Genomic DNA, 25,224 nt, shown 5'->3' with positions numbered 1-25,224 from the left:
GCTTACTGGCTTATCGTGTGTTTAGCACATATTCCCGGAATTCTGTCTCACAAAACTATCGACAAGTAATGGATCCTTCTCCAGAATATGAATTGCTATTTCCTTGGAACTTTCCATCCCTCGAACGCTGCCTCCCGCCATTAACGCAGTCAGTGCGCCTACAAGATTGTGCGATAAATTACCGACTCCCAGAGGAGTGATATAACAAGTTATGCCCAGTTTGGGGAAGTTTTGCGATCTTTAAGCACACATACATGATGAAGTTGTCGTCCAATTGCTGAACTGTGTTCGGTCTGTGCGGCCTCGAAGCCAGAAATGGCTGTCGAATTAGGCAGATAGGATCCAAATGGATGTAAGTATGTGTTTTTTTTTAATGGTAATTTTTGTAATTGGTTTAGTGACTTGAACCTGAATTTATTGTCACGCCAACGAGTCAGTCTAGACTTTTAGTTTGCTGTTCCGAAAAGGCGCAGTAAGCTGTTTGTAACTGAGGTACAAATATCTATTGCTGCATTTTAACGACGATACAACACATACAGTACAATACAGGGTGTTCCAAATAGGATGACAGGAGTTAAAGCTGCATATTTATTGATAAAAGCAAACTACAAACATGGGATAAATTGCAATAACTCACAAAATCTTAAATTTTTGGCTATGGTATTGCAAATGCTGTATTTGTCCACCATCAGCAACACAGACAACATCTAGATCCTAGACGATAGCTAAATTCGTCATAAGCCTTAGACTATGTCTCTGCTTTTATAGAAGTTATGGCGGCTGTAATTCTGTTCTCCATTTCTTGCACGTCACGAGCTAAGGGCGACATGAACATACTTTCCTTGACAAGTCTCTACAAGATAAAAATCGCATGGAGTCATGTCTGGCGATCTTGGAGGCCAAGAATGCAGGGTACCCGGGCGCCCTATCCACCGTTGAGGCAGAGTGTAATTGAGAAACTAACGTACGTTTTGCCAGCAATGTCATGAGGGTTCTGGAGTCCCCATATGCGCATGTTATGTCGCTTTACTTTGTCGCTGACATGAAGTGTAACTTCATCATTGAAAATTAACCGTGGTAAAAATGTAGCAGAGCATTGCTGAAGTCAACCCGTTTCCTTTTATCACCGACCCGAGGGGCCTGCACTAATCGTAGTCTGTCTGGTTTATAGACCAAACGACGCCTGGTAACACTCGCCAGACGAACGAATGGGGTATTGCCGGGTCTGTGCTTGTGTTGCGAGTAGGCTTCGTCGATTTCGCTCAAACGTTTTCCCTGTCATCAGAAGTGCGAGGTCGACCTGGACTGCTACCTTTGCTCAAGCGTCCGGCCTTTTCAGACGGTTTTCTGTGCAGACGGACCAAGTCGAATGCCGACGAAAAGCACGGAGTAACGAAGTCACGGACTCAATCTTTGCAAACTGTAGCACAGAAAATTTTCTGTTTAGCGAAACATGTAGCGCTGAATGTCGATGCAAAATTATTTCGTTGTCAGACACATGTTTCAGGAGATACATTAGCGACAACATGTATTTTGACAAACACATTTTCAAAAGAAAAGCAAATTATTCAAAGGAAACTCTTTATAATTGTTATGTCACTTGATTAACAGCGATAATTGCGCTAATATCATATAACAAGGAACTTTTTGTCCCATAACTGGCAATTCACAGATAGTTTTAGAAAGTTACTATAGTTTCTATAGTTTGACGAAAGTCACGTTACAGTCTAAAAGACTTATGGAACTCGAATCGATGCACATAGCCATTAGTACTTGGTTGGGTAACCTTTCGACTTAGTTACAGCCGCAAAGCGTTATGGAATGGAGTCTACGAGAGCAGCCAAAAGGTGGAGGGGGACTTTTTGCCATTCTTTAACAAAAGGCTACAATAATTGGTCTCGGCTAGAGAATTTTCGTCGCCTTAGCCATCGATCGAGTTCGCGCCACAGGTGTTCCATGGGAATTGGGATAAGGTTGGCTTTGGCTAGGCCACTTAAGCGTCCTTACTCGCCTCCTTCACAAAAAGTCTGTGACATGACCGGAGGTGTGCTTAGGATCATTCGCGCTGAAATTCCCATTTTATTTTGGCATGGGGCAACATTTGCGGGCTCAAGATTTCACAATATTTGAAACGAACCATAATGCTTTCGGCAGGCACCAGAGGGCTGCCACCTGAAATGGAGAACCATCTGCACACCACGACGTTCCCAACCTCATGCTTAACAGTGGGTACTTGGTACCGGACATCGTTTCTTGCATTGGTCGGTCTTAGAACATATCGATTCCCATCGGAAGAAAACATATTAAACTCAACTTCCATCGGTCCAGAGCACACGCGCCCAATTTCGAGGCGTCCAGTCCTCGTGCACCCTGGCAAGCTTCGTCGGGTTTTCCTATTCTTTGCTGATATTAATGGTTTTTTGCTTGGGCACCGACCGTGAAGATTAGACTCTCCGCGGATCCGTTTTACGGTACTGTTCGATATTTCCACGTTGTGAAATTCACGTGGCTCTCTGTTTATCTCAACAGCAGTCTTCTGTAGGTCGCCCTTTGACATCCTCCTGACGAAATTCTTAGTTCGGAGTGTAACTTTGCTGGGCCTTCCCGTTCTTTTTGTCTATATCTGTGGTCGCTGTAAATCGTTCTTCGTATTCCAAACACTCAAAATTTGTCTGGACAGACAAAAATCCTGAGCAACATCTGCCTGCATCTTGCCTCGCTGTGGGGCATCGGTTCAAATGGTTCAAATGGCTCTGAGCACTATGGGACTCAACTGCTGAGGTCATTAGTCCCCTAGAACTGAGAACTAGTTAAACCTAACTAACCTAAGGACATCACAAACATCCATGCCCGAGGCAGGATTCGAACCTGCGACCGTAGCGGTCTGGCGGTTCCAGACTGCAGCGCCTTTAACCGCACGGCCACTTCGGCCGGCTAGGGCATCGGCTACCGCATTTTTTATATTCCTGAATACTCTTTTACCTTCTGCATGTTGCGAACGACCTAAAAACAAAACAAAAGCGAATGTAAACCAAAGATATTCGACATAATACTCGCGTAGGAAATTGTTTTCCGACAAAGAAAACACATTGTCAAAATACAAGGTGTATCAGAAAGAATCATCCGATTTAAAACTATCATAACGATCATGTTATCTGAGATACACTATGTTATCAAAAGTATCCGGACACCTGGCTGAAAATGACTTACAAGTTCGTGGCGCCCTCCATCGGTAATGCTGGAATTCAATATGGTGTTGGCCCACCCTTAGCCTTGATTACAGCTTCCACTCTCGCAGGCATACGTTCAATCAGGTGCTGGAAGATTTCTTGGGGAATGGCAGCCCATTCTTCACGGAGTGCTGCACTGAGGTGAGGTATCGATGTCACTCGGTGAGGCATGGCACAAGTCGGCGTTACAAAACATCCCAAAGATGTTCTATAGGATTCAGGTTAGGACTCTCTGCAGGCCAGTCCATTACAGGGATGTTATTATCGTGTAACCACTCCGCCACAGGCCGTGCATTATGAACAGGTGCTCAGTTGTGTTGAAAGATGCAATCTCTATCCCCAAATTGCTCTTCAACAGTGGGAAGCAAGAAGGTGCTTAAAACATCAATGTAGACATGTGCTGTGATAGTGTCACGCAAAACAACAAGGGGTGCAAGCCCCCTCCTTGAAACACACGACCACATCATAACACCACTGCCTCCGAATTTTACTGTTGGCACTACACAGGCTGGTAGATGAAGTTCACCGGACTTCCGCGTACCACCGTGAGTTTTGCGGAGCACCCCATTCTGCTTTCTCACGATGTCTTAATGAATTCTGAGGTCGCTGATATGGAATACCTGGCAGTAGGTGGCACCACAATGAACCTAATATGAAAAACATATGTTTTTGGGGATGTCCAGATACTTTTGATCATGTAGTGTATGTGCGTGTACAACATACTGTTGGAAAGAACAAACCGGAAAGAACAAACTCTTAAGTTTTACATGGTTCCCGCTAGGTAGCACAGGCATCTGGAAGTGCGGGAATTTTTGAATCAAAGGTTACTGAACGATGGATTGGTCGCACTGGACCAAATGATTCAGCCTTACATTACTGGCCCTCAAGGTCACTGGACATGACTGTATGTGATTCTTTCTTGTGGGGATTTGTAAAAGACTCCGTTTATGTGCCTCCGTTACCAACAACAGTGAATGAATTGAGACAACGCATAGCTGTAGCTGTGGAAGCTGCAACTCAAGACATGCTCGCTGCAATCTGGGAACAATTTGAATATCGCATTGACATATGCCATGCATCTCAAGAGTCAGCTTCATTTTATGATTTGACCTTCTGCTTTCCAAATTCTACAGAAGTGCGGGCCATTTGGGATATCTCCTGCACCTCTTCTTGTCGTGGCTTTGTATCTCCACGTGCAATTCAACTATTTGGGCGGAGGGCATCTTCTGGGGTACGTCATTTTCTTCCACTGTCTCCCGTCCTCTTGTGTCCCCATGACAATATTGGATTTCTTGGCACCCGACGTCCAGCACGGTAGTCAGTCCATTGTGGTTGAGCTGCCATTCACCCACTTGGTGGAAGCCCCCTGACAACACAGGGATTGCACTGCTGATGCCTGAGCTGGGAACTCCCCACGTATTCCAAGGAGTAGATGCTCATCTTCTTGGGGCATCGGGACTCCCAGCGACAGCCATCATGCCAGATGGCCTTTGCTGTGGCTGGGTGACGCCCATGGGGACAGCCCCTGATCGGAGTGGGTGGCATCAGGGCAGATGACCCGCAATGAAGCGGACCAAGTTACCTTTTGCAGGGGACGGAATGGCCCCAGCAGTCTCTAAAAAAAGGAAAAGTTGACTTTAATGCTGAGAGGTATGACCCCAAATCGTTCTCCTCCCTAGTCACTTCATTGGACGAATGTAGATCCATGGACAACAGAGAGCCTTATTCGCCAAGGTATTTAGTCTGCAGCAGAACGGATGGAGACTCCTTCCTAGTTATGAAGCCTCAATTTTTGTTGAATATCTCGAGTATAAGTTTGGGGAAGTGGCTGCGCTGTCAAAAATGAAAAGTGGGGCAGTCATCATACAGACAGCATCCCCTGCCCGGTCCTGTGTGTTAATCGCCTGTGACCACCTGGGTGATATTCCCATTTCCGTCAACCCCATAAAAGCCTCAACATGGTCCAGGGGATTATTTTTTATTTTTTCTGGCGACGGGCTCCGCGCCAATTTAGAACAGTGGGATGTTCATTTCATCTGGCGTGTCTACAGGGCATCCAAAGGCAATAGGGTTGCTATGGGTGCCTTCATCTTGGCCTTTGAGGGTGAGTCACTGCCTGAAAAGGTCAAGGTGATGGTTTATCGCTGTGACGTCGAACCTTACGTCCCTCCCCCTATGTGGTGCTTTAAGTGCTGGAAATTCGGACACTTGTCTTCCCGCTGCAATTCCAACACCACATGTAGAGACTGCGGACGTACACTGTATCCAAATACTCCATGTGCGAACTTGTGTCAGCTATGGAGAGTACGACTTCTCCTGCTCGCCAGACTGCACAGTACTCCAAAAGGAGCGGAAAATTATGGAGTACAATATCCTGAACCAGCTGACTTACCAAGAGGCTAAACATAAATTTGAATGATTGCACCCCATTTGGTTGACATCCACATATGCTGCAGCAATGTCAACATCACCCTCTCATGTGCCAGTACTTCCACACTCCCTGCCACATACAGTGGGCTCTCTGGGCCACCCTAATACATCCGGCCCCTTGGTGGTAGGGGGCATATCTTCTTCTGTTGCTCTCAAAGCACCTACTTCAGGAGCAATACCAACCCCCCCAAAAGCCTGGGACATCGGTCCCCTCCTCCCAGCCTCCTCTGGCTCCTTGAGACCCTCCCTCCCATGGTCTCTATTAATGCCACAGTGAACACTTACCAGTGGCTGAAGGAGCCACAAGCTGCTGGCCGAAGGGCTTCACGATTTTCCACCGTTCCTGAAGCTACTTCAGAGATGCCCTCCCAGCAAGCCCCTACAAAGAACCGGGAGAGCAAGCAAATGAAGAATTCTACTAAGAAACAGGACCCTCAGTGGTCCTTACACCACCACTCCCCACCAGTCCTGCATTTGAGGACGAGATGGAGATTTTAGCATCCCCCAAGGACCTGGCTCTCATCGCCACCTCATCTACAATGGCGACGGATACAAATACTCAACCAGTGGCGGCAGGTGATGCTACGACATACCCTGCCTCCTTGGTCACTAAATGTCTTCTCTGATTCCAGATAGCGTCATCTTCCAGTGGAACTGCAACGGTTTTTTCTCCCACCTGTCTGAGTTTCATCAACTACCTGGTTTGACCCCCGCACTTCATGGCTATTGGGGGTAATACAAAAACCGTCCTGCCTGTGACAGACTGTCAGGTGGAGTTTGCATTTTTGTCCTTACCTCTGCCTGTAGTGAACCTGTGCCCCTTCAAACACTTTTATAAGCTATGGTTGTCAGGGTGAGGACAATGCAGAAAATTACCATATGTAATATCTACCTCCCTCCAGATGGTGACACACCGCCCCATGTATTTGCTGCACTTATTTGGCAACCCCCCCCAACATTTTCTCATTCTGGGTGATTTTAATGCCGATAACCCTTTGTGGGGAGGAACCAAGATCACTGGCTATGGCAAAGATGTTGAAGACCTGCTAACTCAACTCGACCTTTGCCTCCTAAATACAAGTGCCCCCACACATTTCAATGTGGTAATGGCACATATTCAGTCACTGATCTCTCGGTTTGCAGTCCTGGCCTTTTCCCATATATCCACTGGAGTGCACGTGACGACTTGTGTGGTAGTGAACACTTTCCACTGTTCCTGTCCCTTCCATTGCATCCCTCATCTCATCGCTTGCCCAGGTGGACTCTTCCCAAGGCTGACTGGGACACTTTCACATCCGCTACCCCCGTTGAATCTCCGTTGCATGCCACCATTGATGATGTGATTCACACCATTACTAATACCATTATTGTTGCAGCCGAATCTGCAATCCCTTGTTCCTGCAGTTGCTACTGGCGGAAATCAGTGCCTTGGTGGTCGCCAAAAATCGCTTAGGTGGGCTCTCTAAACACCATAAGCGCCATCTGTCCCTGTGGAATCTCATTGCCTTCAAACAGCTCCATGCCCAGGTTCGCTTGCTCATCAGACGAAGGAAGCAGGAGTGTTTGGAATGCTATGTCTCCACCATTGGAACACGAACCTCCCCTTCCCAGGTTTGGACAAAGCTCCACCGACTCTACGGCTGTCAGACATCTGTAGGTGTCCCTGGAATTTCCACAAATGGAGCTGTATCTGCTGATACAGACATAAACGCAGAGCGTCTTGCTGAGCATTATGCTCACATCGCTGAGTCTGGGAATTATCACCCCACTTTTCGTCTCCGCAAACAGTGGGTGGAAAGACAACACCTCTCTTTTGCTCCATGCCACCGTGAACCATATAATGCTCCATTCAGTGCGTGGAAATTTCTCAGTGCTCTTGCCGACTGCCCTGACACATCCCATGGCCCATACTGCATACATTCGCAAATGCTGAAACATTTGTCAGCGTGTTCCCAGCGCCACCTCCTTGCCGTCTTCAACTGCATCTGGAGCGATGGCGAATTCCCATCACAGTGGTGGGAAAGTATCATCGTCTCAGTGCTAAAGCCTGCTGAGAACCCACTAAATGTTGATAGCTATCGTTCTATCAGCCTAACTAACGTTCTGTGCAAGCTATTCGAACGTATGGTGAGCCAGCGGTTGTGTTCGCTTCTTGAGTCTCAGGGCCTTCTGCCTTCATCCCGGGGCAGTTTTCGCCAAGGACGCTCAGCCATCGACAAGTTGGTGCACCTGGAATCTGCCATTCGATTGCCCTTTTCCTGGCGACAGCACCTTATTGCCGTCTTTCTCGACCTGACGAAGGCCAATGATACCCCTTGACGACACCACATCCTCGCTACTCTGCATGAGTAGGGTCTCTGGGACCTGCTCCTGATCTTTATACAGAACTTTTTGTCGCTCTGCACTTCCAGAGTTCGCGTTGGTGCATCCCACAGTGCACCCCATATACAAGAGAATGGGGACCCACAGGGTTCTGTCCTGAGTGCCCCACTCTTTTTAATTGCCGCCAATGGTTTCGCATTAGCAGTAGGATCGTCAGTCTCTCCCCTCCTATATGCTGACCATTTTTATATTTCCTACACTCCTCTTCTATTGTTATGGCTGAACGCTGGCTGTAGGGAGCTGTACGGAAGGCACAGTCGTCGGCCCTCAATCAAGGCTTTCAGTTTTCGGCCGCCAAAACTTGCGTCATGCACTTCTGTCATCGTCGTACTGCAATCCCTATCCAGAACTTTACCCCGATGACCAACTACTAGATGTAGTGGAGACTTGCCGCTTTTTGGGGCTGGTATTCGACGCCCACTTAACTTGGCTTCCCCATCTTCATCAGCTTAAGTACAAGTGCTGGCGGCACCTTAGTATTATTCGATGCCTGAGCCAGACTGACTGGGGTGCTGGTCGTTTTGCACTGCTGCAGCTGTACAAAACCCACGTACAATCCCGTATTGACTATGGAAGCGTGGTGTATGGTTCAGCATCGCCCTGCGCACTGTGTCTGCTGGACCCTATCCACCACTGTGGAGTTCGCCTCGTGAAGGGGGCCTTCCAAATGAGCCCTGTGCACAGCCTCCTTGTGGAAGCTGGCATTCCTTCATTGCGGCTCCAGCGGCAACTATTGCTCGCAAATTATACCGCCCACGTTCACAGTTCGCCCTGGCATCCAAATTACCGTCTCATTTTTCGTAACACGGCGATCCATCTCCCACAACGGCGGTCCAGCACTGGGAATCCCCTCGCTGTCCGTCTCCGGTCGCTTCTTAATGATTTTGACGTTTTCCCCTGACTACCTTTCCTGCAGGTCCACTTCTGTACATCCCCATGGTCCATTCCTCGGCCACGGCTTCACCTGGACCTATCACAAGGCCCAAAAGGCTCCGTTCCACCTGAGGTCCTCTGCTGAGAATGTCTCTCTTCTCAGCGATTTCCAGGGCTCAGAAATAGTCTACGCCGATGGATCAATGGTCGACAGTCTTGTTGGCTTCGCTTACACTCACGTTGGACATACTGAACAGCGCCCCTTGCTGGATGGCTGCAGTGTTTTCACTACAGAGTTGGTAGCCATTCATCGCGCCCTTAAACATATCCGCTCCTGCACCCGTGAGTCCTTCGTCAACTGTAGTGACTCCTTAAGCAGCCTAGAAGTTTTCGACCAGTGCTTCCCTCGTCATCCTTTAGCAATGACCACCCATGAGTCTCTTTATGCCCTCAAGAACAGTGGACGTTCAGTGACCTTTATCCGGACCCCAGGACATGTCAGGATACTGGGCAATGCATTTACTGACCACCTGGCCAAACAGGCTACCAGTAAGCCAACTCTGCAGATTGGCCTGCTGGAGACCGATTTGAGATCGGTCTTCCGCCACAAAGTTTTCACGATCTGGGATACTGAATGGTGCACCCTCAGAACACCAAATAAACTCCGTGTTACCAAGGAGACAACAAATGTGTGGCGGTTCTCTATGCAAGGCACTAGAAGGGAATCTGTTGTCCTTTGCCGGCTCTGCATCGACCATACGTGGCTAACGCATGCTCACCTCCTCCTTTGCAAGGACTGACTACGGTGTCGCTGTGGCTCTCCTATGACTATCGCCCACATCTTGTTGGACCGCCCAATTTTAGCCACTCTGCAGCAGACTTTTAACCTTCGCAGCTCCCTGCGTATGGCATTGGGCGGCAATGCCTCAACAGCAGATTTAGTTTTACGTTTTATTCTTGAGGCGGGGGTTTTATCGTACCAACTAAAGGTGGGCATCTGGCCTTCTCACTGAGGCCTCCACCCTCCCTCCGATTTCACTCTCTGTCATCATTTCTGTGCATTTTGTTTGCCTTGTTGTTCGTCTTTTCCCTATGTGTGTTCATCTTGTCTTTTTGCTGGACATTTTCGTGTGTCTCAGAGTGACTGGTTCATTCTCTTTTATTCTTGTGATCAGCCAGCTCAGACCACCTGCTCTATGGTTTTAATATTTCCCTCTACTTTTCCTTGTGGTTTCCGTTTTCCCCCTTTTTTGTTCCTTTCTTTCGTTTTCTCTTTCGGTGTGGTTCCCCATTCCTTTTACCCCTTTTTAATTCCACAAATTAAATTTGGGTGTTGTTTTACCTTGAACCTTGTTTGCGTCAGGATAAAGAGACTGATGACCCTGTAGTTTGGTCCCTTTATATCCCAAACCAACCAATCAACCAATCTAAAGCTGTTTTAATCGTGGTAGTTCGATTCTTTTAAGAACCACAGGTTGACTGGTGTATTACGATATTCCTAACCCGGGGCACGGTCCACGTTGCTGGATGCCTGCCTACAAAAATTTTATTTTCAATATTTCAGATAATTATTGACCCAATTTAAGAATTAAAAATCCTTTCATAATCCAGGCTACTCATTAACCCTAGCAATACCAACGCACATTACGAGGGGGAGGGGGAGAGAGTTACTTTATTACTTTATGCAAAAATCATCAATATTCGTTATTTGTTGATGACTTAACATCAACAACACACATTTTAAAGATATTCTGATGCGTAAGTAAGGTCTGGAATCTGGAAGCATCTTTTAGCACTCTCTTAGCATTATCAGTGCAATTTCAGTAAGGTGTATTGCCAACGGGGGTGGGGGGAGGGTTTACTTTATGCCCACGTGAAAAGATTTAAGAAATGCAAATTTCAGAAATTCGTTGTTGTCTTTTAAACATGACTCACTGTGAGCAAACTAGTCAGACTATATTAGTCCATTTGCGGTATTTGAGAGTGAGAGTGCTTTACGTATAATCCCGGACATTCCCAAAATTTTTTCCTGTAGGAACCCACCATAAAATGATGAAAGGAAAAGAGTTTCTCGCTTTCTACACTTCCACTGTTCAAAATTTCAGAATCGTGCATGATGTTTTAATTGATTACTTCCTTAGCACTAATTCTATTTGAAACACAATTTGCAGACTCTTACCTACATAAACAACTGAATGTACCTGCAGAATGATGTTACGCTTACAAGTTCTGTAGATATGTCGTCATAAACAGAGAGTTGCGTGAAGAACCTGTTTTTGCTTAAAATGATGCACAAATTACCCAGATTTTACTCATCCAGTGTTCGATAATGAGAGCACTTAGTTCATTGCGACAAGCATTAAACATAATTTCAACCTTTTTCTTAATGCAAATAATCCTGTCTGAGAAACAACCGCGACTGAGCATTGTAACAGAGGTTGAAAATGCCGTTTCAGTTGTAAGGTTCTTTTTATTTTTCAGTATTTAAAACACGACTGGTTTCGGGCTCTTACATGGCCATCATCAGATATAACTTTGTGCTGTGACTCTGAGCGCCGCGGAGCCCTGCGCTCCGTGCTTGCTGATGAAACACCGCGTCCTCTACTTGGAGTCACAGCAGCATGATGGCCATGTAAGAGCCCGAAACCGGTTGTGTTTTAACTACTGAAAAATAAAATGAACCTTAAAACTGGATGAATAAAAATAAAATACTGGCTAATGCTCAAAATGGGTTTAGAAAGAACAGATCCACAGAAACGGCAGTCTACTAATTCATGAAAATGATTCTAAATGCCTTAGACAAGAACGAATTAAGCTGTGGAATATTCTTAGATTTATCTAAAGCATTTGATTTAGTCATCCATGACTTATTGCTTATGAAACTAGAATGTTATGGGGTCTGGGGACTTGCTTTCAAATGGTTCATGTCCTATCTCTCTGATAGACATGTCATGAAGGCAAAGAGTATCTTTCAGATTCCAAAAAAACTAGCTATGGTGTGCCCCAGGGTTCCGTGTTAGGCCCTCTATTGTTCTTGGTGTACATAAACGATTTGCCAAACCATCTGACAGTTGCAGAAATGGTGATGTTTGCTGACGAAACTAGCATTTTTATAAGAGGATACACTGAGGATGATCTACAACAGTGTGTCTCTAGGACAATAAATGAGACAGGAAAATGGTTTAGTGATAATGCTTTGATCATAAATAAGGATAAAACAGTATTGTTGCATTTCAGTAATATTAAAAGTAAAGCTAGAAGAAGAGTAAAAAATGAGTTAGGGAACTATGTTGTTGCACAAGCTCCATACACAAAATTCCTCAGTATATGGATGGATGAACACTTGAGATGGGAAAAACATCTAGAAGTTTTGAGTAAAAAATTAAGTAAATGCTGCTATGTGCTAAGAATGCACCGGGAATGTTGCAACACCAAATCATTGCTGTGTGCCTATTATGCTTACATGAACAGTTTGCTTAGATATGTTGTGATATTGTGGGGAAATACAGGTGCAGCATAACAAGCTTTCAAACTTCATAAAAGGGCTACTAGAATAATGAAAGGGGTTCCTTGCAGAGTGTCATGCAGGGAAATATTTAAAGAATTTAAAATAATAACTCTTCTTAGCTTATACATCTATGAATGTGTATGCTTTCTGAAAACTCACCAGGAGTTTTCAACATTTAATAATCTGGTTGAAAATCATGAAACAAGGAACAGGGATGATTTTCGCAAAGACACCCACAAAGGAGCACTCTACCAAAAAAGTGTAACCTACCAGCCCAAAATACTTTTTAGTGCATTGCCTTCTACAATAAAGAAAATTAAAGAATTTCATAAATTCAAGGTAGATCTTAAACAAATTTTACTAACACATACTTTTTATAGCATTAAAGAATATCTGAATATGGAAAAGTAATATTATTTATATACACTGATAAAAAATATTTGTATTTACTATCCAAGTTTTTGAAACAAATTAAAGATAATAAACTGTATTGTAATTGACTACATCCATACAATCTATATTGTTAACGGATGAATAAAGAGATTGATTGATTGATTGGTATTTTCAACTTCTGCCTATTCTTAACATCCCCCCCCCCCCACATGCATGACAAATTTTTAAACATTAACTCCTTTGAAAAGCAATCAGACACTTGAAGCTGTTTCCTACATAATTTGTTTGACTCTTTAAAAAATGCTATGACAAACACTGTTTAGTTTCCTTGCAGTATGTGTAACAAGTATTCGAGCAACTAGTTATTTTGGTTTTGCTGCTTCTTTGGGAGATAAAGCAATGTACTAACAAAAATGTACACCACAGATTTGAAGTGTGTTTTTTTTTCTACGCGAAGCACAAAAGATTAAATACATTAAGTCAAATAAAATAAATCTTTGAACATTTGTCCATTTTTTTACACACAGCAAGGAATATTTGGACATCTAGGAGTTTTACTTTTAATACATTCTGTGGAGATATGCTTGTGCTAAGATCCATCTAATGTATTTTGGAATTGTTTTCACATACTAACATTACGAAGTTGAAGACGGCATGGAAATGTGTCACTATCAACATACAGGGAGGGCTGGAAATGGAACCTTGGCCGATTGCGTTTCTACTAGGTACTTATGGATACGCGAATGACGCCTCGGCTATGCTTATCTTATGGTTATGTTGATTAGTACGGCCCCTAATTTCTGCTGGCATCCTCAGGCAGTTGACATGAACATTGTACTTACTGTAAACAGTGCGAAAAGTTTAACATTCACTAACCTGACTATGGCAAAGCAACAAGAATGAGTACTAGTGTATTTAAGTAAACAGATCCCTGTACATCATGCGCATCTTTCCCGCTTGTGAACCATTTGCTGTCCTCCTCTCTCAGCCGTCATTCTTGTTTGAAGTTACCAATATGTTCCTATATACCGAGGTGACAAAAGTCATGGGATACCTCTAAATATCGTGTCGGACCTTCTTTTGCCTGGCTTAATGCAGCAGCTTGACATGGCATGGACAGAAAATTTGTTAGAAGTTCCCTCCAGAAATATTGAGCCATCCTGCCTCCATAGCTGCCCATAATTTTGAAAGTGTTTCCAGTGCAGGATTTTATGTACAACCTTACCTCTCGATGATGTCCCATAAATGTTCGATTGGCCTGATGTCGGGCGATCTGGGTGGCCAGATCATTTGGTCGAATTGTCCAGAACATACTTCAGACCAGTCATGAAGGATTGTGACCTGATGATATGGCGCATTGTCATCCATAAAAACTCCATCATTGTGTGGTAACATGTAGCCCATGAACAGCTGCAGATGATCTCCAAGAAAACGAACATAACTAATGATAGCTTCAATTGGACCAGAGAACCATTAACATTATGGAGCGACTAAAAACTTGCACAGTGCCTTGTTGACAACTTGGGTCCTTGGGTCCATGGCTTCGTGGGCTCTGCGCCACAACGGAACTCTGCCGTCAGCTCTTAGCAACTGAAATTGGGCCTCATCTGACCAGGCCACACTTGTTCAAGTCTTCTAGGGTCCAACCGATTCGGTTGCGAGCCTAGGAGAGGCGCTGGAGGCAGTGTCGTGCTGTTAGCAAAGGCACTCGCTGTCGGTCGTCTGCTGCCATTGCCCGTTAATGCCAAATTTCACTACTGTCCTAACTGATAAACGTTTGTCGTACTTTCCACATTGATATCTGCAGTCATTTCACACAGTTTTGGTTGTCTGTTAGCACTGACAACTATGCAAACACTGCTGCTCTTGGTCATGAAATGAAGGCCATCAGCCACTGCGTTGTCCGGGGTGAGAGGTAATGCCTAAAATGCCTGAAATTTGGTTTCTCAGCACGCTCTTGACACTGTGAACGTCAGAATATTGGATTCCATAACGATTTCCGAAATGGAATGCCCTATAAATTAGCTCCAGGTATCATTCTGCATTCAAAAGTCTGTTAAGTACCATCATGGCACCATAATCACGTCGGAAACCCTTTCACATGAATCATCTGAGTACACCATGACTTTTGTCACCTCAGTGTACAGTGGAGTCACATTATTATGGCCACCAATTAGTGTAGACCGAAATCGGAAACATGTACATGTCTGCTCAACAAAGCACCGTGAAGGATGTGGTGGAAGGAGTGTAACAGTTAATATGGGCTTCTTTTCATTACATTCATATATGGCTCACAGGAAGAGTGATTTATCCCTTTGGAAGTGATTCAGAGGTGGCTGTAGTATATTCCTAGAGATATCATTTAAAGCTGGTGCTTGAAACTTCGTAAGTAGGCTTTTTTGGGATAGTTTGGGTCTGTCTTCAGACACCTGCCAGTTCAGTTTTTTCAACATTTCTGTGCCAGTCTCACATGAGTCAAACAAATCTGCGACCATTAGTGCTACACTTCATTATATACATTCAATATCCCTTGTTAGTGCTGTTTGGTACAAGCAATATTCTTGGGTGGATTGCACAAGTGTTTTGTAGGGAATCTCATTTGTAGACTGATTGCATTTCCCTAAATTCTACCAGTGAACCGATGTCTACCATCTGCTTTATCAACAACTGAGCCAATGTGATCATATAAATGCAAATTGTTACACCCGGGTATTAGTACATGTTGACCAGTTCCAGCTGTGACTAGTTGATATTGTATAGTTGGAGAATTACACTTTTTCCCTCCTCATGAAGTACACAATTTTAAATTAATCAACACCTAAAGCAAGTTGCCAATCTTGTGCCACCTTGAACTCTTTATCAAACTCTGTCTAAATATTTGTACAGCTTTTTTCGGACAGTACTTTATTATAGCTGTTCCATGCAAGACGCAGGGTGCAGATGAATCTGCATGCGCAGTTGTGACCAAGCAGGGTCGGCAGGGGACCAGATAAATTCGTGAAACCGTAATTACGGTCCTCTAAACATTGTCAGAAATGTCAGGCACTCATACGTACTACATTGTTTTCGTGAAAGATTGTGTATATGTTTAGGGAAATGCAGTCATCATTTATAGATCTATACTGTTCACTTTGATGTATTCATAATCTTTCAGTAGTATGGATGGCCTTAGAGAATTCCACTCGGGGTTTTGTAGAGTGTTACGCAATGGCCAGCAGATTGTGCACTCATTGCAGTTGTTGGAGAGAGATGATCCTTTACTTTTTCACCTGACACTCAGCGCCTCAAGTACAGTCCATGAAGTCATTATCCAGTATGATTTACACCTCTTGATTGACATCTGCCTGTGCTTGTAAAGCATCAGTGGACTTATGCCAGTACGCTTCACTTTCAGCAATTAATGATTACTTTTGAAATTGGGGTCAAGACATCCCCTTCGTATAGCTCTTGAATTATCCTGACTGTGCTTTATTGACTACATCCCAGTCATCCCAGGAGGTAACATTTCTCGATGATTTACAAGTATGTATTACAGATAACCAGTTTGCCTTTAATATGGTTTTAGTTCCGATAGTACTTATCACAGATGCAGTGACTGTTCTTTTGCATCAGGGTCCCTCATTCTGCAAACTTTACTGAACTTTTGTTTTAGGTATATCTGACAAAACTGTGGCTCATTCAAACCGTGACCTGATCCACTATACGCTGAGAGACAGAGAGAAAGATTATACCAAAATGCATCTGTGTAAGACGTTTGCACCCCCAGTGGTGTATTGTGTTTTGTGGGCATCCACACTGATTTCCACTTCTCTGCTCAGTAATGTGCTTTTGCCATAAGAGCATACACACCTTCTCAAATTGCAGGGTCCAAACAAGGTGCTGTAGTGGCAAGAGGCTGCACTAAGAGGATGGGGTTTCAGATCCCCTCCTGGTGAATCAGTTTTACGTTTTCTGTGATTTTTCCCATAATTGATAAAGGCAAATTCCAGGAAGACACTTTCGAAAGGGCACTGCCAAATTCATTACTTAATCTTCCAACCCATGCTTGCGATCTTGTCTCGTGATCTCGTCGTCATCAAATGTTGAAACCTGATCTTCCTTCCTTTCAAACTGGTGAAAATATGGGGCGATGTGAAGTAAAATAAATGCAAAAAGATCATTTTAAATCAGAATAATGTAGCATAAATGTCAATTTCAAGTTTATAGTAGTTAACTTTCTTATTTAGTTGGAACTTTGATGTCATTCTTGATGTATAAATGTTTGGAGTACCTTCTTAAAACTCTTCAATATAAGCATCAACATTTCTTCTTACTCAAGCTGCAATATCTTTGTGATAATGAGTTCCCATTTGTCTACTCTAGAAGGCTTGCAAGTCTAGACTTCGGGTTTCAGGTAACTCTGCAGGAGGCGGCACAGTAAAACAAATCTTGGTAACCTGGGTGTCAAGGACCAGCGTTGAAAGGCTTGACTAAATATTGGTACATAATTTTCCTATAAAATATTCTTCCCAGGTCTTACCACTTGGTTTGTGGTTGTTATGTTGTTGAAATGTTATATCTTGGGACACTGATTCAAGACCTTCCACATTCTGGATTTTTAGGAAAACACATCAATAAGAACATGAAAAAATAGCGCATCAACGTCAGTGTTATTGCAACTTGTAGTGTCTTATACTTACTACTCACCATATCTGAACGGATACTTGACTTAATGGAGAAGTCTTTCGTGTAACTATTTTGAATTTTATGGTGATAAAAAAATCAATGGTTTCGCCTGTGTACATTACCATTCTAATGGAACTGTTTCCTGTCAGTTATCAAAAACACGTCATCGAAAGCCAAAACACTTTCCATTCATCAGGAACATCTTCAAGCAGATATTGAATAATCATTATGTTTTATTTGCGCAGTTTCAGATCATCATTTAACTTGTGCTGTAGTGAGTGGAGAGATCACCGGATGAGGAGAATGAGGCCTAGTGGAGTAGTAGTGACTCAGAAAGCGAACATAAACTGGAACCTAGGGCACGGCACTATTGCATCCCTGTCCCATACCGGCGCACGGGGCACAACACTTTATTGGTACCACTACCCTCCAGAAACATATACAGTAATACAATATATAGAATTTATTCTAGTAATAAATCTAGTTTGTCTTGCAGATTATTTGGCGCCCCTCACCAAGTGGTGTCCCTAGTGTCATAGACCCTCCTTGTTGCCCCCCTCCTCCTATTTCCCCATTACGCCACTGACCTTCACATCTGTTGGAAAGGCCCAACTGGTTTTCTCTGAATAACTTTTTTAGCTGCTCAAAATTATTCCACTCACTTTGTCATGATGAAATGGCATTGTTGTGGAGAAAGACTGGAATCATTATTTTCAGATTCACTACTCTACAACAAAACCTTCATCATCGGCCTCAGCTGTATGTGCAGTGTTACTTGTCATTTTGTGCTAAAGGTGCTGGGGGCATATGTAAGGATTCTGCCTATTACTCTGCTCTACACTGTGCTTGTAGTACGACGTAACATCCACACCACAATCTTTTAGTGCTAGCCTGTAGTGTCGTATATGGCCCAGAAGGCAGTAACTAAGCACAACAGGCAAAAAATGTGTCACTCCCAGGAGACCTCATACCAATATACTGTGTAACACTGCCTGTAGCCATTGTACTGACCTGGCAGGCACTTAATTCTGAATTGCAGAATAGTCACGTAGATGTAGACTTCAGCAAGAAAGTCTAAAAGTTTCTTCAGGTATGCCATATACAGCAGAAGCCATTCATTGATGATAAGTTTCCAAAGAGCTACCAAATTGGTGACATGTTGATTTATGAATTTCAAGTGCAGCTATATGTGCTGCTGTGAGCAGTGGCATTTTGCAAGATACCAAACTCGAAATGTCCATTCCAAGCAGTTACCTTTGCAGTGTTTGTTTGGAAATAGTTAATATGGGCCTGCTTCACTATCATGATTTGTATATCAGTGGGGTTAGGGGGCCACTTAACCATCTCACACAAATTTTACACCATATACAGTGTTCCAAAGCACCCAGTGTGCTCCTTTAAGTAGGTGACTAATATTTTGTCTGATAAGCGTATGTCTCCATACAGTGCAGTTTTATTGAACATGTTAGCCATATATAAGTGTGTGCAATAAGCTCTTCTCCAGATGCCACATTGCCAACTCACAACGTGAATATTTTTGTGGGCTATACATAGAGGTAAGTTGTTATGATGTAGGAGGTGGTCATAGTGATTTGACTTAGCTGTATTTAACCCCAAAGACCAGTGACCCGTGTCTGCGGGTAGATGGCAGCTCTGTCTTTACCTTCATATGTGAGAAATGGGTGTTTACAGCTGCAGCTGGAGCCATCTCAAACACCACAACAAGAAGAAGTCAGTCGACGGTGCTCCTTAAGATCGAGGTGTTTGCCAAGAAGCAGGTTGCCCAGTGAGTACGACCTCTGGTGGTCGATGCCTCGAGGACGGGCTCGAGGCAGAGGCCGTGGCTGCCGTCGTCCATCAGGACCGGGCACCCGCCGGGGCACTAGCAGGGCCTCTGCGGTTCGTGCCAAGCTGATGGGGCCCACTGCGCACCCACAGCTACCTCCTGTGGCTCCCAAATTTGATGCCCCTCCTCTTCCTCCATCAATGACAGCGACACAGCTTGTTCCAAATCAGCCACTGGTGCCGCGACTGCCACCTCCTGCTGAGGAGCGTTCGCAGGACTCTAGACTCTTGACTCCTTCGTGGTCTGCTGTCTTCAAGTACCACTTAGCGGCAGACATTGGTCAGTTAGTGCAGAGTAAGAGGAGGCGTTCTCATTCTGTTGCACATTCTGAGAAAGCTAAAGAGCGCTTGAGCTTCAACACTGAACTGTTGACCACAAATATTCGTAGGTCTTCTACAGGCGATGAATCAAGTGCCTACACATCTGTGCCCCTAAGTCCACAATCCTCTTCTGAGAGCAGTACACAATACTTGGGTAACTTTGACTCCCATTCCATGGGAGAACTTGAAAGTAGGAGCTCTAGTACTGATCCTGATGCAGATGAGCAAAGTCAGACAGTATCTGAAGGTACAGCACAAAGTTCTGGTGCTCCTTGGAGCCGGGTGACAGATTCCAAAATCCTTGAAAACAGCTTTGTAAACAAATTCAAATTTATTAACTCCGAAAACCAAGAGAAACCTTTTTTCTCAGATCACAATGCTAATTTTTTGTCCCATTTCACAAGTATTTCAACTTCGGAAGTGCTTCAGTCTGACAATGAAAACAGTGTAAGTGCTGATGCACTACCTAGTAAACAACAGTGCTTCCATTCTACAGTTCGTTTCACATCATATAATGATGCCACGTACCGTTCCAAAGAGGCTAGCAGTGCAGAAAATGAGATATCATGTATCGGTCAGAGGCTCAGTGTACCAAGGAGTACAGTGTGGGAGTTCGCACCACCATTAGAGTTGCCAACCATGTGGCCAGTGCCATTTGACAGACCAACCAAACAAAGTGTAGAATTTATTACAAGCACTAGACCTGACAAAGTGTTACTGGATAATCAGTGTTTGGAACAATATGCAAATATAGCAAGTTGCCAACCAGATTTTACATCACATTCAAGTAATACCAGTAGCATATTTTCTCACCGCAGTGTTTCAAAATGGAGATTCAAGCATCCTCCAAAAAGGTACTTGTCGAAACTAAGGCGTGTAAAGTCAGCAAATGTACCACTGAAGAGAAGCCAGACAGTTGTGTGTTCAAATGCATTGACTACACTAGAGGAATTTTTTTCAGTTTTTTGCAACAGGTGCCGTCCTCCTGGCCGCACACATCCTAGAAGTCAGAATAAAATAATTAAGAAAAGGTATCACAAAAAGTACTGGAGTAATCTACATATTTTAAAGAATAGTAAGCTGTCAAATATTACAGATGAAAATGGAGAAATTAAGTGCTCCTCTTGCCATAGGCTACTTTGGAAATGCCACAAAAACAAGGACATGTTCAAAATTAAAGAGATGACCCCAAACCACCACGATGCTCTAGGCTCCAACTGTTCAGTGAATGAAACTGGACAGCTCACAGGAATAGGAGAGTCAGAAACTGAAGATACAGTGTTGAAAACTACAAAGAGAGTACAAAACCAGTTATCACATTCTTCTGACAAGGAATGTTCATACATTCCAAGTACTACTGCCGAAGGTGATGGCCCAAAAACTGTGAAAGATTGTCAACATCTGAATCATAACTTAGACCCTACTTACAAAGTCAAATTGCAGAAAGTAACGTTTATAGTGTGTGTGACAGATGAGAGACAGACTGAGACTATTGTTGAGTCGCAGCGTGTCCAAGTGCCATGCCAGACTGGCAGAGAATTCATGGAAATAAGTAACAAGTCAAACCCGTATCCTTACAAAATCTCAGGAATTTTTGGATCAGAAAATGGCATTTCTGCTTGCTTGGAGGACAAAGGTGACCTCAGCAATGAATTCGATTTTGACATAAGCAATTCTGGTGAGCTCACTTTGCCAAGCTATGAAGCACAACTTGTGGTGAGTAAAGATAAAGCTGAAGCTTTGAACCTTGGGGAGAATAGTGTCTTTCTTGCTCTGATGTGCAAACATAGCTCTTGTGCTGAAGGCATCTCACACTGTGACCAAACTGCAGAGATGACAGCTTGTAATCATGAAACTGACTCACCGGTGAACATTCCACAAATTCTTGACGACACAAGAGGGCATTCTGATTCAGTCAAGAATGTACGCAAAGCACCATTTGAGGAAATGTCGTCTAACAGAAACGAAACCATAGGGCATAAAAATAGCTACATTCAGACTAAAGAGATGGATGCTCTTACTGGTGAAGCTGACCATCCCGTTGTAATTCACCAACCAAATGGCTGTACAGGAGGGCAGCTTACTTCCATTCAGAATGGGCACAGTGGAAGCAATCATAAATCATCAGAGAAAATATCATCTAACATGAATGAAACTGTAAGTCATAAGAAGAACATCACTCAGACTAAATGGATGACATTGCATCATCATGACTCTTCAGTCATAATGCCCAAAACAGTTCATAACAAGGGAGAGCACCTTAATTCCACCAAGAACACACACAGTGAAGGCACTGATGCACAACGAGAAGAAATTTCATCTGTAGTGACTGAAATGTTGGATCATAATGAGAAATCTGCATTAGGCAGTAGACATAATGAAAATGCCAACCTGAATTCCACTGTGGATGCCTGTGAAGAGACAGAGTGTTTTGTTTGCATTAAAGAGGAGGATAAAGTTTCAGTGGCAGGAGACAGCAAGGAAACCTCAAAAGTGGTGAATGCTAACTTGTTGCAGAACACTGATATGTCTTCTAATCACAGTACATGTAGGGAGGAAACTGCTGCTTGTGAAAACACCCATGTACCTTTTGGCAACAGTGTAACAGTGAAGGAGGAGACAGTAAAGGATGAAGAAGAAGGTTTTGGACCTGACGGAACTTGCTCCTCTTGTTTTATGTGTGCTGAGGAGAAGAAACAGATGTGTCACATGTCAGCAACGATCAATACAGGGACAGTAGTTGTTGCCAAATCATCTTCCATTTTTGCTTCCAAAGATAAATTGGTGGTACAAAGTCGGCAGACTGATGAATCCTCTGCTGGTAGTAGCTTTGACACACACAATGACAGAAATAACTCAAATGGGAAAGTAGAGACATTGCTTGTTCAGTCTTCAAACAGCAGTACTAATGATATTGATCTGTCCATGAGTGACAGTGAAGAACTAAACCAAGGTGTTAATTCTAGCAGGAGCCCTAGGGAAACTGCTGAAGAAGTCTCTGAAGGAAATGAGGACAGGTCACTTAACAGTACAGAGCCTGTAACTGGTCAACAGGTGGAGCCTCTGATGATGGAATTACAGGATTCAATTAGGCCTCCTGTTTTTGTATATGGTGGCAACAATGATTGTATTGAGGAACAACTGAATTTACTGTCATCCAATACCACTGAAACTTTTGATGATGTGGCAAGTGAGCATGAAGCAGATGAAGTTGTAGATCAGCTTTGTAATATCTTTAGCGAAAATTTTGAAGATTCTTGTACATCAGAAATTCCAATTGATGATACAGTGGGTTCTGTGATGCTCATGGAGAAAGGCACTGAATACAGATTGTGCAGCATTCAGGAAGAACTTCCAGAGCTAAATGTACCACATGCAAGTGACAAACAATTTGGAATTACACATGAAGATGGATTCCAACAGAATTGTAATATTTCTTCCAGTAATGAATCTCAAAATTGTGTCATTATCAAAGATGAGGTACATAACCTTACTACTGAAAGTACTGAAGATAGTCAAAATGCAGAAAATGAAATGAATAATAATACATCTTCTGTGATGCCACATGAACAGAATATAGAATACAGACTGTGCAATTTCCAGGAGGATTTTTGCAGTACCATTCAACCTGTAATTGAACATGATGATAGATACCAACAGAATTATGACACATCTTCGACTAACGAGAGTCATAGCAATTTTATTATCAAATATGAGAGCTCTTCTGACCAGGAATATGGAAGCTGCTTTACAGATTCTGAAACAGGCAGTGATAGTGATGAAAGTGTGAAAATAGTAGCTGAAATTAGGTGTTCAGGAGGTACTTCAAATAATCAGCCTGATGGTAGACTGTTGCATACATCTCCTCTGAGCAGTACTATCAGTGAAGACACTTTTGAGTTTGTAGGTTCTGGATGTAGCCCAATGTCATCTATGACTGAAATGAAGCATCCTAAAAGTTTTTTTACTAATCAAGTTGATGACAGACCTGTACCTAAATCTCCTCTGAGCAATTTTATTACCAAAGACACTTGCAACTCTGTAGATTCAGGTTGCACTTCCACATTAGATAGGATTACAATAAAGCATTCAAAAGTTACTTCAAATAACCAACCTGTTGACAATCAGGTGTCCATGTATCCTCAGTACAGCTTAAATTCTGAAGCAACTTGTGAGTCTTTAGACTCTAAATGCATGTCCACTTTTGCTAGGACACTTGACAACTCTGTAGATTGTAATACTACAGGTGCAGCAGAAACAATTCATAGCTTAGAAACTAAAGCAGGTTCCCCAGAAATGGAACAGACAAGTGATCGTCCTATTCGTGTTTCCATACCACTCTCAAGTATTACAGATCCAGGGCTTCTGGAAAGGCTGGTGTCAGAAAGAAACCGGAGAACAGCAGGTCATACAGGAGCTTCTCTAACACAAACACCTGAGAAAACAACTTTGAAAAAATCAAGTGAAGTACTGTGTTCACCTCCATTCAAGATCAAAATGAAGGCTGTAAACAGATATGGTAAGCATTACATTTCATACAGCTACAAAGTTGTCATTCTGCATGTTTGTAATAAGATTTAAGTTACTGAGCATACTATTTTTGACTGGTAGTTCGCTTCGTATGGTATAAAGGAAAGCAGCAATGCACCACATTGAGTGGGTGTTGAGCAGTGGAGAAGCACATAAGAAGTCATAGTGCACATGTGTAGTGTGTGCCTATCTCTCTCTCACTCTCTCTCCCTCGCCCCTCCCTCCCTCCCTCTCTCTCTCTCTCTCTCTCTCTCTCTCTCTCTCTCTCTGATGTACAAATTTCTGCAAACCTTTTCTGAACACCACACATACAGTCTGCACATATACAATCTATAGTGTGTTCCCTGAATAAGGACACAAATTTGATAGCTGGACAATATTACTTATTTCTTATGTGCATTGCTGCTCACCAGTGCTTCATCTATATAGTAAGTGTTCTTTTTTCTTAATGTAATTTTGTATCCTTTGGCCGGCTGAAGTGGCCGTGCGGTTAAAGGCGCTGCAGTCTGGAACCGCAAGACCGCTACGGTCGCAGGTTCGAATCCTGCCTCGGGCATGGATGTTTGTGATGTCCTTAGGTTAGTTAGGTTTAACTAGTTCTAAGTTCTAGGGAACTAATGACCTCAGCAGTCGAGTCCCATAGTGCTCAGAGCCATTCGAACCATATTTTTTTTTTTTTTTTTTTTTTTTTTTTTTTTTTTTTTTTTTTTTTTTTTTTTAATCCTTTGTTTGGGATTTTCCATTAATGTGTAATATATAAATTTAGTATTGCTAAGCAGCATGTGTAATATGCATGAGTAAATTCATTTGCTTGTTGTGTCATCACCTTATGATTCTGTCTGCGAAAATATTTTTTTTATTTTTATTTTCTTGCACTGTGTAGTTTTATGGGCACGTAAGAACAGTTAAATATTTTGACTGATTCAACTGTGTGGTCTTGGTGAATCTTTATTCTTAATAGGTAACAGTAAAATAATTTTCTTTTCAGATGGTAACTGGCATACCACACTTTTATGATGCTCATGAACTGAGTAATGCATCTTGCAA

General features: G+C 43.2%; 1 protein-coding gene across 1 annotated transcript in view; it reads left to right on the top strand.

Annotated features, from left to right (window-relative positions):
- LOC126443737 (uncharacterized) overlaps positions 1–25,224 on the top strand; it is a 448,679-nt gene that overhangs the window by 329,663 nt on the left and 93,792 nt on the right. The window contains exons 5-6 of the mRNA XM_050090959.1: positions 19,174–20,501; positions 20,622–24,166. Coding sequence (XP_049946916.1) covers positions 19,174–20,501; positions 20,622–24,166 — 4,873 coding nt within the window. The remainder of the gene's footprint in view (positions 1–19,173; positions 20,502–20,621; positions 24,167–25,224) is intronic.

The sequence above is a fragment of the Schistocerca serialis genome, chromosome 1 (genome assembly GCF_023864345.2).
Source record: "Schistocerca serialis cubense isolate TAMUIC-IGC-003099 chromosome 1, iqSchSeri2.2, whole genome shotgun sequence".
In the NCBI taxonomy this organism is placed as follows: Eukaryota; Metazoa; Arthropoda; class Insecta; order Orthoptera; family Acrididae; genus Schistocerca; species Schistocerca serialis.
This window is presented reverse-complemented; position numbering and strand designations above follow the sequence as displayed.